At 37.4% G+C, this 15111-nt stretch overlaps 1 protein-coding gene across 6 annotated transcripts in view; it reads left to right on the forward strand.

Annotated features, from left to right (window-relative positions):
- The window catches only part of LOC124613104 (CAP-Gly domain-containing linker protein 1), a 551251-nt gene that overhangs the window by 411386 nt on the left and 124754 nt on the right, over window positions 1-15111 (forward strand). For 3 of the 6 annotated variants that reach the window (XM_047141701.1, XM_047141712.1, XM_047141729.1), the window contains 4 exons: window positions 6083-6151; window positions 9686-9763; window positions 11449-11601; window positions 12309-12566. In XM_047141701.1, the coding sequence (XP_046997657.1) occupies window positions 6083-6151; window positions 9686-9763; window positions 11449-11601; window positions 12309-12566 (558 nt within the window). The remainder of the gene's footprint in view (window positions 1-6082; window positions 6152-9685; window positions 9764-11448; window positions 11602-12308; window positions 12567-15111) is intronic. The other 3 variants (XM_047141722.1, XM_047141745.1, XM_047141737.1) reach the window with 2 other exon arrangements.

Consider the following 15111-nt stretch of genomic DNA (forward strand, 5'->3'; position numbering starts at 1 on the left):
TGATGTTCATCTTATATCCTCCTTTCAAGACACTGTCCATTTCGTTCAACTGCTCTTCCAAGCCCTCTGCTGTCTCTGACAGAATTACAATGTCATCGGCGAACCTCAAAGTTTTTATTTCCTCTCCACGGATTTTAATGCCTACTCGGAACTTTTCTTTTGTTTCCTTTACTTCTTGCTCAATATACAGATTGAATAGCATCGGGGACAGGCTACAACCTTGTCTCACTCCCTTCCCAACCACTGCTTCCCTTTCATGTCCTTCGACTCTTATAACTGCCACCTGGTTTCTGTACAAATTGTAAATAGCCTTTCGCTCCCTGTATTTTACCCCTGCCACCTTCAGTATTTGAAATACAGTATTCCAGTCAACATTGTCAAAAGCTTTCTCTAGGTCTACAAATGCTAGAAACGTAGGTTTGCCTTTCCTTAATCTTTCTTCTAAGATAAGTCTTAGGGTCAGTATTGCCTCACGTGTTCCAACATTTCTACGGAATCCAAACTGATCTTCCGCGAGATCGGCTTCTACCAGCTTTTCCATTCGTCTGTAAAGAATTCGCGTTAGTATTTTGCAACTGTGACTTATTAAACTGGTAGTTTGGTAATTTTCACATCTGTCAACACCTGCTTTCTTTGGGATTGAAATTATTATATTCTTCTTGAAGTCTGAGGGAATTTCGCCTGTCTCATACATCTTGCTCACCAGATGGTAGAGTTTTGTCAGGACTGGCTCTCCCAAGGCTGTCAGTAGTTCTAATGGAATGTTGTCTACTCCCGGGGCCTTGTTTCGACTAGGGTCTTTCACTGCTCTGTCAAACTCTTCATGCAGTATCATATTTCCCATTTCATCTTCATCTACATTCTCTTCCATTTCCATAATATTGTTCTCAAGAACATCGCCCCTGTATACTCTATACTCTATATACTCCTTCCACCTTTCTGCTTTCCCTTCTTTACTTAGAACTGGGTTTCCATCTGAGCTCTTGATGTTCATGCAAGTGGTTCTCTTTTCTCCAAAGGTCTCTTTAATTTTCCTGTAGGCAGTATCTGTACTACCCCTAGTGAGATAAGCCTCTACAGCCTTAGATTTGTCGTCTAGCCATCCCTGCTTAGCCCTTTTGCACTTCCTGTTGATCTCATTTTTGAGACGTTTGTATTTCTTTTTGCCTGCTTCATTTACTGCATTTTTGTGTTTTCTCCTTTCATCAATTAAATTCAATATATCTTCTGTTACCCAAGAATTTCTACTAGCCCACGTCTTTTTACCTACTTGAACCTCTGCTGCCTTCACTATTTCATCCCTCAAAGCTACCCATTCTTCTTCTACTGTATTTGTTTCCCCCATTCCTGTCAATTGTTCCCTTATGCTCTCCCTGAAACTGTACAACCTCTGGTTCTTTCAGTTTGTCCAGGTCCCATCTCCTTAAATTCCCACCTTTTTGCAGTTTCTTCAGTTTTAATCTACAGTTCATAACCAATAAATTGTGGTCAGAGTCGACATCTGCCACTGGAAATGTCTTACAATTTAAAACCTGGTTCCTAAATCTCTGTCTTACCATTATATAATCTATCTAAAACCTTCTAGTATCTCCAGGGTTCTTCCATGTATACAATCTTCTTTCATGATTCTTGAACCAAGCGTTAGCTATGATTAAGTTATGCTCTGTGCAAAATTCTACAAGGCGGCTTCCTCTTTCATTTCTTAGCCCTAAAAGACAGGAGAAATATTTAATACAAGCAGGCATTTTGCAGGGGAAGAACTTACACAATTTTTATATAAATTCAGTAAAACTAACAAAAATCAGTTAACACATTTTAAATATAGTTTTAAATGTATCTACTGTAGTATAAAATGCTGGACATTTTGCGAAATTTAAAAATGCTCGCCGGGCACAACCAAAACACTAAGAAAGAGTATATGTCTTTCTGCCAGACGGATTGTAGGCCTAAGACAATAGAAGAAACAGATTTGATGCTTGATTAACAAGTAGATCGAAGGCAGTGGAACCCCTTGTGCGGGATAACAATGCAGGACTCCTATTTTGAGACCAACGCTCGTTGATAAATATGGCACAGTAAGCAGTGAGATTTTACCAAATAAATAACGATAGTTACAAGAAAAATCAAACACTAGTAGTCGACATCAAAATACGTAGTTCACTATTGAAGTTCAGGGTAATTAAGCAATAGACAGGTTCTAAATACTTACATGGAAGACAACTCTACAACTTTTTGCAATGTATCGTTTGGTCGTTTGTGAAGTATGAATGTAGATATAGATGTAGGCCTAGCAAAGAACAGTAGTCATGTTTTCTATTCCCATGAAATATTTGTCCACCAGTGTCGGCAGCTTTACTGTCCGATAGGGAAAATTACTACTACACCGTAAACAACATGCAACTCGTTGCTGAAATTCAATTCAATGTCTTGCAAAACAGACGTACTGAGGTACCTTATATGAAAAACTATTGATATACACACATCTCAGGCGTAGCAGCGTCCGAAAGCCACAGAAAAAATCTAGTTTCTTTGATTTTCGAGATGGTCTGCAAGTTCCTTAGGCTGTAATTTACTTTCATTGATGATGAAATTGGTGGAGTTTGAAAGATAGCTATTGGGCAAGTAAATATTTCAGATACGAAATAATTGTGGATTGCCATTTCTTCTAGAATTATCAATACTACACCACAATCGTGGCGTCCATCAACTGCTACTATGAATAAGAAAATAAACATTTAACCCGTCTTTTTAAGCTATCTTCTTTAAAACCGGAAGTTAAAAAAAACTCAATGTCCTTAGTCAAATTGTTCAAATGGCTCTAAGCACTATGGGACTTAACATCTGAGTTCATCAGTCCCCTAAACTTAGAACTACTTAAACCTAACTAACCTAAGGATATCACACACATCCATGCCCGAGGCAGGATTCGAACCTGCGACCGTAGCAGCAGCGCGGTTCCGGACTGAAGCGTCTAGAACCGCACGGTCACGACGGCCGGTAGTCAAATTGTCCTACCTCTAAACACATCACTGAGAACAGACACATGTCATAAAAAATACAGCTTTCTGAGGACATTCCTCGAGGAAGACGCAGTCTGAGATGCTACACACTGTTTGTGTTCACGACCTTTTCGACTGAACAATTCGGATTTGTCGTCATGAGTCATTCACGTTCACCTTTTAAGATCCGCTTTTGCGACCTTCGTAGCTTCGCGGGAGAGCAATGGTAGAGGGGTGGAGGTGGGCGCGTCTTGACCTACTGAAAGATCATAGGCAGTATAATAGTAACGCAGACAATGAGCTGGAAGAGCTTAGGTTGTAACTCAAGACAGCCCACCAGCTTTGAGATTCAGAATACATACCTGGCCTTGCCATGGATTAAAATGGAGAAAAATAGTGTTGGAGTTACTGCCATACATGTGTCATCGTACAGAATGTCAGTTTGGAATTGGCATTGGATTCACAAAATGATGCTAAGAGTTCTGTTTCACTCAGGTGTTTAAACACGCAGTTGATTTGTATAGGCTACTTTTCTTACTGGCATTAACTGTATTTACAAACAATAAGCCTGTGTGGAAATACGTCATTTGTATTAATCTCACCATATTACGATTTCTAATAAAATCTCATTTCATCTGTTTATCTCGTATAAATTACTGTTTAGGAACACAAATCCTTAGTGAAACATAATTTTACGTACATTAAAAATATATGGGGTGGAGGAACTTGAAAAATTCTTTCAGCTTTGAGTGAGGGGGTAAAGGGAACTGAAATCAGCCCAAGGTTCCATCTGGAAGGTGTTGATGTAGTGCTTGTTAATTGCTCTTCACCAGCTCATGACATGTTCTCTGTGAGATATATTTATGGCTGCCCTCTTATTCTCCACTATTTGGCTTGCAGCAGGAATATGATTAAATATGTAAATAATAACTGCACAAATTTTAATAAAGGACGGTCTTTTTTAACCCATGTGTAGCCACTATGAAGAACAATAATAACTGAATCCTTACCACAAATCTACAGTTTTACCAGTTGCTACAAATTAGTGGCTACGTAAAGAACATATTCTAAATGGATGATATGTAATTAATAAAATGGAATTTTGTTCCGTCAAAATGTTACACGTCTTCAATAGTCACTATGAGGCTGTGCTTGGATATGAAATAGTGTTTGAAGGAATAACAGGTTTCTGTGAAAAACTTGTGTCGAATTGAATGATAATTCTCATCAACAAAATACATAGTATCCTATGAATATAATGTCAGTGAGTCACAGTTGGAACCTGTAAACTCGCACAAATACGTGGGTGTAACACTTAGTAGGGACATGAAATGGAACAAGCACATAGGCTCATTCATGGGTAGAGCAGATAGCAGAGTTTGGTTAATTGGTAGGATACTAGGGAAATGCACTAAGTCTTCAAAGGAAAATGCTCCTAAACCACTTTTGTAACTCATCCTAGAATATTACTCAAGTATGTGGGACTCTTACGAAATGGGACTGGCAAGAGATTTTGAATGTATATGGAGAAGGGCAGTGCGAATGGTCACAGGTTTGTTTGTTCTGCAGGAGAGTGTCATAGAGATGGTGGAAGAACTGAACTGGCAGACTCTTGAAGACAGACAGAAACTATCACAAGAAACTTACTAACAAAGTTCCAAGAACCGCATTTAAATGATGATTCTAGGAATATATTGCAAACCCCTACATATTGCCTCCATAGGGATTGTGAGAAAAAGACATGAACCCCAATCTTCAAATGCCATAAATAATGCTCGTACCATGTGAGCAATGCAAGCATACCTCATGGCGCGACACAAACCCTCTCTGGCAATAGCTCTCTTATGGAGGGTATCCTGTAGCTAGGGAAAAAGGTATGGTGGAGAATAATTTAACCACAGACTAGGGCTTCAAAGTGAAACTATTGTTCTCAAATGAAACCACTAATAATATAAATTATTTGCCCTGTAACATTGTTGGGTGATTTCAGTGTTTTGAAATATTTCCCACATGTAGAATCACAGAGTTGTTAATCACCCTTTTCATTTTTGTTAGTTACCTGTTCAGACAAAACATATTGCTGTTTTGCAAAAGTCAAACAATAAAAAAATCCGGGATGGAATGTAACAATATTATGAGAAGGAAAGTTGCCACTCACTATATAGCAGAGATGCTGAGTCGCAGATAGGCACAACAAAAAGATTTTCACACTTAAAGCTTTCGTCCAATGGCCTTTGTCAATACACATATATGCGCACACACACTCACGCAAATGCAACTCGCACACACAACTGCTGTCTCAGGCAACTGAACTGTTGACAAAGGCCATTGGCCAAAAGTTTTAAGTGTGAAAATCTTTTTGTTGTGCCTATCTGCAACTCAGCACCTCCGCTATATGGTGAGTGGCAACTTTCTTTCTCATAATATTGTTATATTGCTGTTTTGCTATGTTATCGAAAATAGGCATTTTGAGAACCATGTCTATACTATGATCATTAGGTTTATTACTGGAAACAGCGACACAGTCACACTACTGTTACAAATTATAAACACCATAAATGTAGCTTTTTAGTGAAAATAATGAAATTTTCGTGATGGTTGTCTGTCTATTAAATTTCTTTATAGATAGCTAGTGTAAGCAAATGTTTTATTTTCTTCTTTTGAAGACATTAAAGGTGCCAACATATTTTGAAATGATTTAAAGAGAAGAAAATTAACATGATTTCAACTAATTTTACAGACTTTAGGTAAGATGTGGAATTCTATAACATAGCAAATATTCCTTCCAGACAACAGATCCATAGAATAATTGAAGTACAAGTTGTTATTCTTTTGAGATCAGTTGCATTATGAAAACAAACTGTTGAAAATTTTTGCAGCTCTCATGTTGAAAGCTGTAGCTTGAAAGTCACAAACTGAGGCTTTTAATCCTTGTTATTTCTGATGTTTTGTGAGTAAAGTGTTACAGTGTTCTTTATTTACTTTAACCAATTTTGAATGCTGAGTGCTTTTTGAAAATAAGTTTTTGTGTGAGATTCCCTGTTACTTGCTTGGAATGTTGCATGGCTATTGCTTGTCTCCAGATGGCAGTTCGGACCCTTCTGTGCAGCCAAGAAAAGTCAGTGATGACGTACCAAGGAAGAGACTGACTGGTATGTATATCTACCCTAGGTCAATATTTTCCCATCATTTCTTTCTCTCCACACTACACATCTACATTTTACATCTACCAAATAAATAAATAAAAATTGTAGAGTGTTCACACATGAACAACATTCATGCAAAGCCAGACCTCTGTGCATTACATAAGTTGCAAATCATTAATGACTGTACTTGGCAATCTTTGGAGAAAATGATAAAAGGAAATGAACATAACAGTTTACCACAATAGTCATTAGAGGTAGAACACAAGTTCAGGTTCTGCAATGGTGGGGATTTAAATTGACTGCGCATGTATCAAAGGAACCGTCCTAGTGCTTTGGACAAACCACAGAACACTTGAAGCAGAATAAGAGCCCAATATCTTATCCACTACTCTACCTTGCTCAGTGTGGAAAACATGAATGACTCTTAATGCCTGATAAAGATGGATCTGAAATGCCTAGTATTAAAAGTGAAGACTGGCATGCTGCCCATTAAAAAGGTATTTAATAATATTTATTTATAAAATATTTGTGATTTGGAAGTAGCCAATATGGGTACCAGAGATGATTCATATTGGTATATGGAAATTCCTTCTCCACTTATGTCATGTAATTTTTGCCCATTTGCAAAGTAATATACAAGCCACTGTGGGGTCTTATAGACCCCACAGTGGCTTGTATATTACTTTGCCTTACTTTACTTACTTTACACTGCCTGACAAAAAAGTGAAGCATCCAGAAGGGGAGGAGTAAATGGAGAAACTTCATGAGTTGAGAGGGTATGTGATATTATTTCAGTGAAAACAATATCGAATCAGATTTACAAAGAATTTGACAGTATGATCCCATTTATCAGTATGATGTTACACACCCTCTGGTCTGGATGCTTGCACTGTTGGGAAGTGTGTCATAAAGCCACTGTATCCTCTTCTGAGACAAGCTGGTTCACAACTGTTGTAACTGTTCCTTGATACCCTGGATACGGACTGTGGGAGAGAGTTGATGTCTGAGCAGGTCTGTACATTTTGTATTGGAGACAGATCAGGGGACCTTGCAGGGCATTAAAATAACTCAGCAGCACACAGACAGTTCATAGAGACATGTGGCATGTGCGAACAAGCATTATTCGGTTGAAAATTGACACCACAATACTAACACATGAGAGGTAACATGTGAGGATGCAGTTTGCCCATGACATACATTTGTGCTGTCAGAGTTCCCTCAATTGCTATCACCTGGAAACTGAAGTCATACTTGATGGCTCCCCAGACCTTGACGTCAAGAGTAACTCAGCCGTGTGCCTCCAAAACATTGAAACAAGAGGACTTCAACTCAGGTTGCCACTGTAATCAATATTATTACATTATAAAAATAGGTCCTTTTCAAACTCTGTGAGGTTCTGTTAACACTATCTCAAGAGTAAATGACTTTCCTGTGACCTTCACAGTGATCACTCAACATCTGATGCTGTCACAGCCCTTTCAAGCCTGGTACCAGCACTAAACATGAACAATACTAATGCACTCTGGTTGCCGTTGTACCTGTCACTCTAATCGCTTAGATATTCAACAATGTTGTGTATGTATACAAAATTACAGTGACATCCGACCATATGTTTCACATTTTTTGTCAGGCAGTACATTTGCATACAACTTGTACATTAGTACTTCACTCTCTGAATTGCACCTTTTATGAATAGACTTTTTTGTTTTGAATATTACATTAGTGTTATAACTCTTCTGGCAAATGTAAGTAGCATGCAATTTCACGAGTAAGGGTTTGAAGCAATTTGTATAGGAAATAGAACTTTAGCTTTGAGAGCTTCACCAGTATGAGCCATAGAATACAGTGCCAGCATGTGTGTGCCTGTTGCGTGTGTCAAAAGTGAGACTGTAATAAGTGGTTGACAATGGATATGGAATCACAGAGTAAGGAGATCCTAAGGACTGTGTACTTTCTTGTGAGTGTATGGGCTTTTTGGTAATAATGTTGCTTGCACTTTATTTTCTGCAATGTTGTGATTTATTTCACAATTTTAGTGTCATGAATGTCTTGCTGTTGCTTGTGATCTAAGTGCTAGTATGCGTGTAGTGCAGTATCTTATAAAGTAGGTGTAATGGTACTTGCAAGTGTGATTTCTTTCCATATTGCCTGTGCTATTTGTGAAAAGAAATGATATCCACATACCAGCTACTGAACTCATTTATCCATGAGGCATTGTGATTTTGACTTGTTCTGCTCTCTGCACATGTTCTTAGCCTCCAGTTTAGGTTTTTTGCATTCTCATGTATATAATGTGGAATTTTAAAATTTCTGTGGTGCAACAACATTTAGTAACATCTCTGTGTCTTTCAGTTACTGAAACATTGAGATAATACATACTGTCTATGCTTTGCTTGGCACTTTGGCTCTGATATTCAAAAGTTTTGAACTTTTGTACTCCCAGTCATCATCAATAAATTTCTTAATGGGACAGAGGAAATGGCTTTCATAATATTTATTTCATTTTGTTATCACTTCATTTTTGTCATCAGCTGATGCAATTTTCTGATATTGTGCTATTCTTTTGCACACAAGAATATTTCAGTTTTCAACGAAGTTGCACATCTTTTTTTCATATTCGAAAAGGAGTCCTGTATTTTAGTTGAGAAGTATGTGCCTGATAATCCTTAATACTTTATTACACTTCACTGTAATTCTCTCTGTACATGGTGTGACCTATATTTGGGTTACTGTTTACAGTATGTTATTCTCACCTGTGATCTTGGGGGTTACAAATGGATGAGAGTACTAAGTTTGAAGTGTGACACTGAAAAGAGTTCATTGAGCAGTGGGCCTGTTCTCTGTTCATCTCTATACCCATTCCTTTATCATTCATATAATTTCTAATTGCTTTACCTCTTCTCACTTTATGTGCTGTTTAATCATGTTTACACTGATTCTATATCAATACATCTCACTGAATATGAAAGCTAAGGATGAAATTGAAAATAGTGCTTGCAACTACATCTGTAGGTTGTTATTGGTTCTGCCTTCTTCCAGTTCATGCCTATACTTTCATAGTTTCTTGTATAATAATATATGTGTGAAATGATAAGCAAACATTTATCTTTGAAGTTGTTTCCAGTAGACTGTTCTACATACGTTATTGATAGCATGCATTCTCATTTATTGTTATTGAATATCTATAATCTCAAAGCAGTGAATGCTACATTATTTGAAGAGAAACACCCAAAAGAGTTCAGTTGTGAATGAGAACTGAATGAAATACTATAATGTGGGATTAAATGTTATTCCAGAAGTTGCATGGAATACTTCACAAAGAGCAGTGTGCTCAAGTATCATTTTTCTTCTGCTATTTATTTGTTATTTGTTACAGTGTTTTGACCTGTGTGTAAGCAAATATATTTCACTTAGTAAAAGCTTTTGATCACTGTATTATCTGTGTTGGGACTCAGCATGCCTCTGCTTTTATCTGGTTACCTTCTGGGCTGTGTGTCTGCTTGTGCTTTGTTATCAGTTGTGTTGCATGTTACTTGCTAGACGCACCAGTCTCTTCCTCTGCGGAGTGTCACATTGATGTGCGCAGGCTCAGTGAAGCAGGCATCAGACGTTCATCAGGTATGTATTTTTGTAATGTGTGCTTTAATTACTAGTGGGGTCAAGTACTGACTCATAAAATAGGTCTTACATGTCATGTTGTAATACAAATAATACAGAAGTTGGTGGTCATATATTTTATACCAGTGACACAGCTGCAAATCAGATAATAATTAGTCTCTCTTAATAATATAAAGAATTTTAAATTTGCTGCATAGGTACAAGGAAATAATATAGAGAAAATATTCAGTAGTTTTACTTTTTCCTTGTTATGAATGTCATGTGTGTCCCAGCATTTCCGTTTGATACCACTTCAGCAGCTTTCATGTCAAATTTTCTGCATATTTTGCTTACCCAGCTTCTCATTTGGTTTCAAGAAGCTAAATAAACCCTGTTTCAGATCTTATCACAGTAGTGAAATCTGAGGTGGTCCCTAAATAGTGGGATATTGCTTTCTCGTTTCCTACATTTAGAAGTGTTACAAAAATATCCAAGTGAAACATTTCCATGCATGAAAATAAACTGTATTACATAATGTTTTTCTCAGAAACATAAAAGTCATCCTAGTCTCTTTGCTTAGTTCAATCTGAGTCTGAAACATACAACACTGAATTAATGTTACAGTGTTGTACAGCTACAGCCCAGATGTTACTTTTATGCGGTCAAATCAACCAACCGAACCAAAAGCACATTTTTTCAATGCTCATTGGGGGCATTTGGCTACTAACTATTTTCACCAAGACATCCATAGTGTAAAACTTTCATAATTTTCTGATACAAAAACCAGTCTTGGTTGTTCCTGTGGTATCCAGTAAACAAGGTAAAATGAAGTTTACCTGTAGTTATTGGAAAATAATCTTGGAGTGAAATGTGTGTTTAGAATTTTTAAAACATTGTCTTGCAGCATTTGTGCAATTTACCAAGATTTAAAACAATTGCAAAGAACATTGTGGTTTAATACAGGATATAATCACAAATACAGACTGTTTTCAGAAGTTGCTACTTTAGAATATAATAATGATACCACTATTCACTTACTGGTATGACTATGACTTGCCTAGAAGAAAAAGCCGCCTCTAATCTATGATTATCACATTGCCATAAATTTGAACTGCAGATTTGTATATTTATTTGAAATTCAATTAACAGAAGAAAGTTAGGGTTTAAATCTGATGACGGGAAAGATATAACTTCTTACTTCTATTTGTTGAATACTGTCTGACAAATATTATATGCTTTAGGCTCTTTAGAAGTAATTACTGGATTTCAGTCCACATTTATAGTAATATTGAATGTCAGATTTTACATGCTTTAAGGTTTTTAAGAAGTAATTACTGGATTTTATAAAACTTTTCTATCACAATGTGTTTTTTCCTCTTTTTCCCCCTTTTTTGTGATCTGTATTATATATCATATTAGTGATGGTAGTAGGTAGAAAAATTTAGGTTTTAGGAAAATATAATATGAGTATATTAGTAATGTACTGATAATATAAAGACCAATGTCAGTCTGTGCCTTAAATCTTTATTGATCTGTCAGGTTTCTTGAAGTGTGTGCTTGAAAGACATTCTTTAACTCTTCTGACAGACATTGTACAATGGCCAAAAAATTTCAGTTGAACAGTGAATTTTGATCTTTAATATTTATTTATATGAGAAGTGACTTTTTTAAAATGTAATTTTTCATTTCCTTGCATTGAATTAAAGATGCTAGCATCGTACTGACTGAAGACACTGACAGTTTCATTATTGGTGATCGGATATGGGTTGGCGGAACAAAACCTGGACAGATTGCATATATCGGTGAAACACAGTTTGCTCCTGGAGAATGGGCAGGAATTGTTCTTGATGAACCAGTTGGTAAGTTATAAAATTTTTAACACTATCTCACTTGTATGTTTATTCTGCACCAATTAATGTAAAGAATGGAACACAGTAATACCTTTGAAGAGCTTTTTTAAATTAATTAATTATTTATTTTAAATGTGAACCTTTTATAATGTCCTTTAAGCTACATTAGTAACTGATACATCACAGAGTTTTTGTTTAGAGTTTCGATGGCATTTCACCAGACTGCATATATCCTCACATTCTGAGAACTGAGTTCTGTATTGATTCTGTGTACTGGAAACTTCTTCACACATAATTTCCTTTAAAACAATATTTTATATACATAAATGACATCCTTCACCTTTATGACTTTGACTGGTATGTTTAACTTTATAAACAAATTTGAAATAAAGTGACAATGTGGAGCAATATTTTAGTTTTCCAAAGTTGAAGAGGACACAATGCCACATGTGAATTATGACTGAATTTGCCAATGTATCATTTTGAGCGACTTTTTCTTCTTCTAATTGAACTACGTAATATCCATAGTTAATAATTACTGACAATGTGTGCTTTTTACATTCATTGTCATTGTTATCAGCATGTCAGTTCCATAATATAAAATTTCATGTAGAAACTGTTACAAAAGGGAAAGCAAATGAGATCCGTCATATGGTAAACTGCAAATTTTCTGTCTTATTACAGAACGTAATTACAGACACATTTTATATGCACAGGAAAGAATGATGGTTCTGTAGCTGGTGTCCGTTACTTCCAATGCGAGAACAAACGAGGTGTGTTCTCACGGTTGACTCGACTGACCCGTGAACCCTTGCTGGAAGTAGAAGAGGAGAGAGGGGATAAGACACCAGGAGTAACTAACGGAGGCTCATCACCTGCATTAACATCACCTCGGCGGTCTACTGCATCACTATCACCTACTTCCTCTGTCAAAGATCTTAACCTTCGAAAACCACCACCAGTGCCGGCTTCAGGTAGGCTTAATGCCATCAGAGTTCCAAATGTTTTTCTTGAATTTTTATTTGTATGAAAAGTTAAGCAAAACCTGTTCACAAAACTCTGATGTTCTTTTGTTATTTTTTCTCTTCTCTTATTATATTCAAAGAGCAGCCATACAAAACAGTGATACTAAAACTTGCTTGTGAATTACAAGATGTACAACTTTGCTTGTGCCGTTTTTTCCCCAACATTTGAGGCTTTAATGAAACAAATTAGTTGCACATGTGTCATTCAAAGTATTTTCCATCGCTGGCCTCTACTTTCTCCCATCTTTTGGGCAGTGTGTGAATCCCGTGTCGAAAAAATTGTTCATCTTTTGAAGCAATCCACAAATCGATACAATTTGTGACTTCTTCATGAGATCAGAAGTGTTGGTCAGCCAGGCCATGCGCCATTGATCTAAACAGGTGAAAGTCAGAGGGAGCAATGTCTGGAGAATACGGCCAGTTGGGTAGGACTTCCCATTTTAATGTTTCCAAGTACGTTTTCACCTGTTTTGCAACGTGGGGTTGAGGGTTGTCATGCTGCAAAATCACTTTATCATACCTCCCGCTGTATTGCGCCATTTGTCTTTTAATGCTCTGCTCAAATGCATTAATTGAATTTGATAACGAGCACCTCTTATTGTTTCACTTGGTTTTAACACCTCAAATGCAGAGAATGATCTTGGAGCCGTGAATATTCAGTTTAGCCATCGACATGGAAGCATGGCCGGGATATCCCCATGATTTTTTGCATTTAGAATTATTGTAATGAACCCATTTTTCGTCCCCTGTCACAAGGCGATGCAGAAATCCCTTCTGTTTTTGCATTCTGAATCAATTGTTCACAAACACATAAACACTGTCCAATGTCTTGGTTTCAGCTCACACGGGACCCAAGTTCCTTCTTTCTGAATCATGCCCATAGCCTTGAGACATTTTGAAATGGCTTGCTGTGTCACTCCCACTAATCGTGCCAATTCTTCTTGCGTTTGACACGAGTCAGCAATGTCTCCAATTCTGCATCTTCGAAAACATTCTCTCTTCCACCGCTATGCTGGTCTGCAACGTTAAAATCACCGTTCTTGAAACCTTGAAACCACTCACGATACGCTCTTTCACTAACAGCGTCATTACCACACGTACGTGAGAGCATTTGATGAGACTCGGCTGCTGTTTTCTTCATATTGAAACAAAACAGTAACACCTCTCACAAATGACATTTTCAATCAAGGACAACTTTATGATGCAGACACAAATCGACTAATGTTTGAATGCGGTTATGTTGACCCAGGTCCAAGCTAACTGCCTGATGTCTACGATCTGTTTCTTTCGACCGCTACTTAACGTTGTCACCACCTATCAGCAAACGGCAGAAGCAAAGTTGTACACCCTTTACTTTATTTTTACAACAAATTGTAGGAAATTATGAGACACAGCAGATCAACTGCAAGAGGAAGCAGCTTAACTTTATCCTTTAGTGTGCTGTCATGCTAGATTGTGTATTAAGTAAGTTTGAAACTTAAAAATATTAATATTATTAAAGAAAAAATTTAAGACATCAGTTACTGATAACCTGAAAAAGATATTTGTTATATTCCAGGAAACATGCCATTATCTTGTACCAGGTAGTTATAATTAAATGACGGTGTTACGAGTGCTGCAGTGTGGGCAGGATGCTGAAACATTGCAAATATGTTATTAATTGGTGTGCTCACAAAGTATACTGGAAAAAACAATAATTCCACTTTCTGCCTCCTGGTGATACTACGACATTGTAAGCAGTCAGAATGTGAAATGTTCCATGTTTTGATGTCACTTGGTGGTGATGCTTGTTGATTTCTTTTGTGAAGTGACTGTACTACGTGGCACGGCTGGGAGAGGGAGATGGCCCAGGAGGGAAAGGGAGGTGGCTCATTCCCATAGCAGTTGTTGATGAAGTTGCTGTAGCTATACCAAGCCGTGCAGCACCTGCCTCAAATTCTGCAGCCAGTGCTTGAACTTTGTCATGGAAATTCTCTATCCCCTGGTCATTAGTTCAAAAAATCTTGTGGCACATTTTACTCTGGGATCCCTCTAAGATTCAGAATGAGCACCAAATGAAACCCCAAGATAAGCTACATTGCTTCATTCTTTGGCATACATCGAAGTGAATGACATGTGGCTGGGGAATATTCTTTGGATGGATGAGGCACATTTTACTCTGCATGGTGCCTTGAATGTGCAGAACTGTCGCATATTGGGTTCTGTTCCACCATATGTTGAGCAGGAACATCCACTGCACTCAGATTTATGTTACTGAGTGAGTGTTGTGGTTTCACAAGCTCCATCATTCTCAGTCCATTTTTCTTCAAGGAGATGACACCTGTTGGGCCTGTTAGACGTACAGTGACATCTGCATGTTATAAGGGCCTCTTAGTGCAACACGTGATTCCAGCTTCACAAGAACACAACTGTGTCCACACTACTGTTTTAATGCAAGACATGCTGACACCACATGTCGCTTGTCAGGTGAAAGATTTGCATCAAGAAACCTCGG

The sequence above is a fragment of the Schistocerca americana genome, chromosome 1, assembly GCF_021461395.2.
Source record: "Schistocerca americana isolate TAMUIC-IGC-003095 chromosome 1, iqSchAmer2.1, whole genome shotgun sequence".
Taxonomy (NCBI): domain Eukaryota; kingdom Metazoa; phylum Arthropoda; class Insecta; order Orthoptera; family Acrididae; genus Schistocerca; species Schistocerca americana.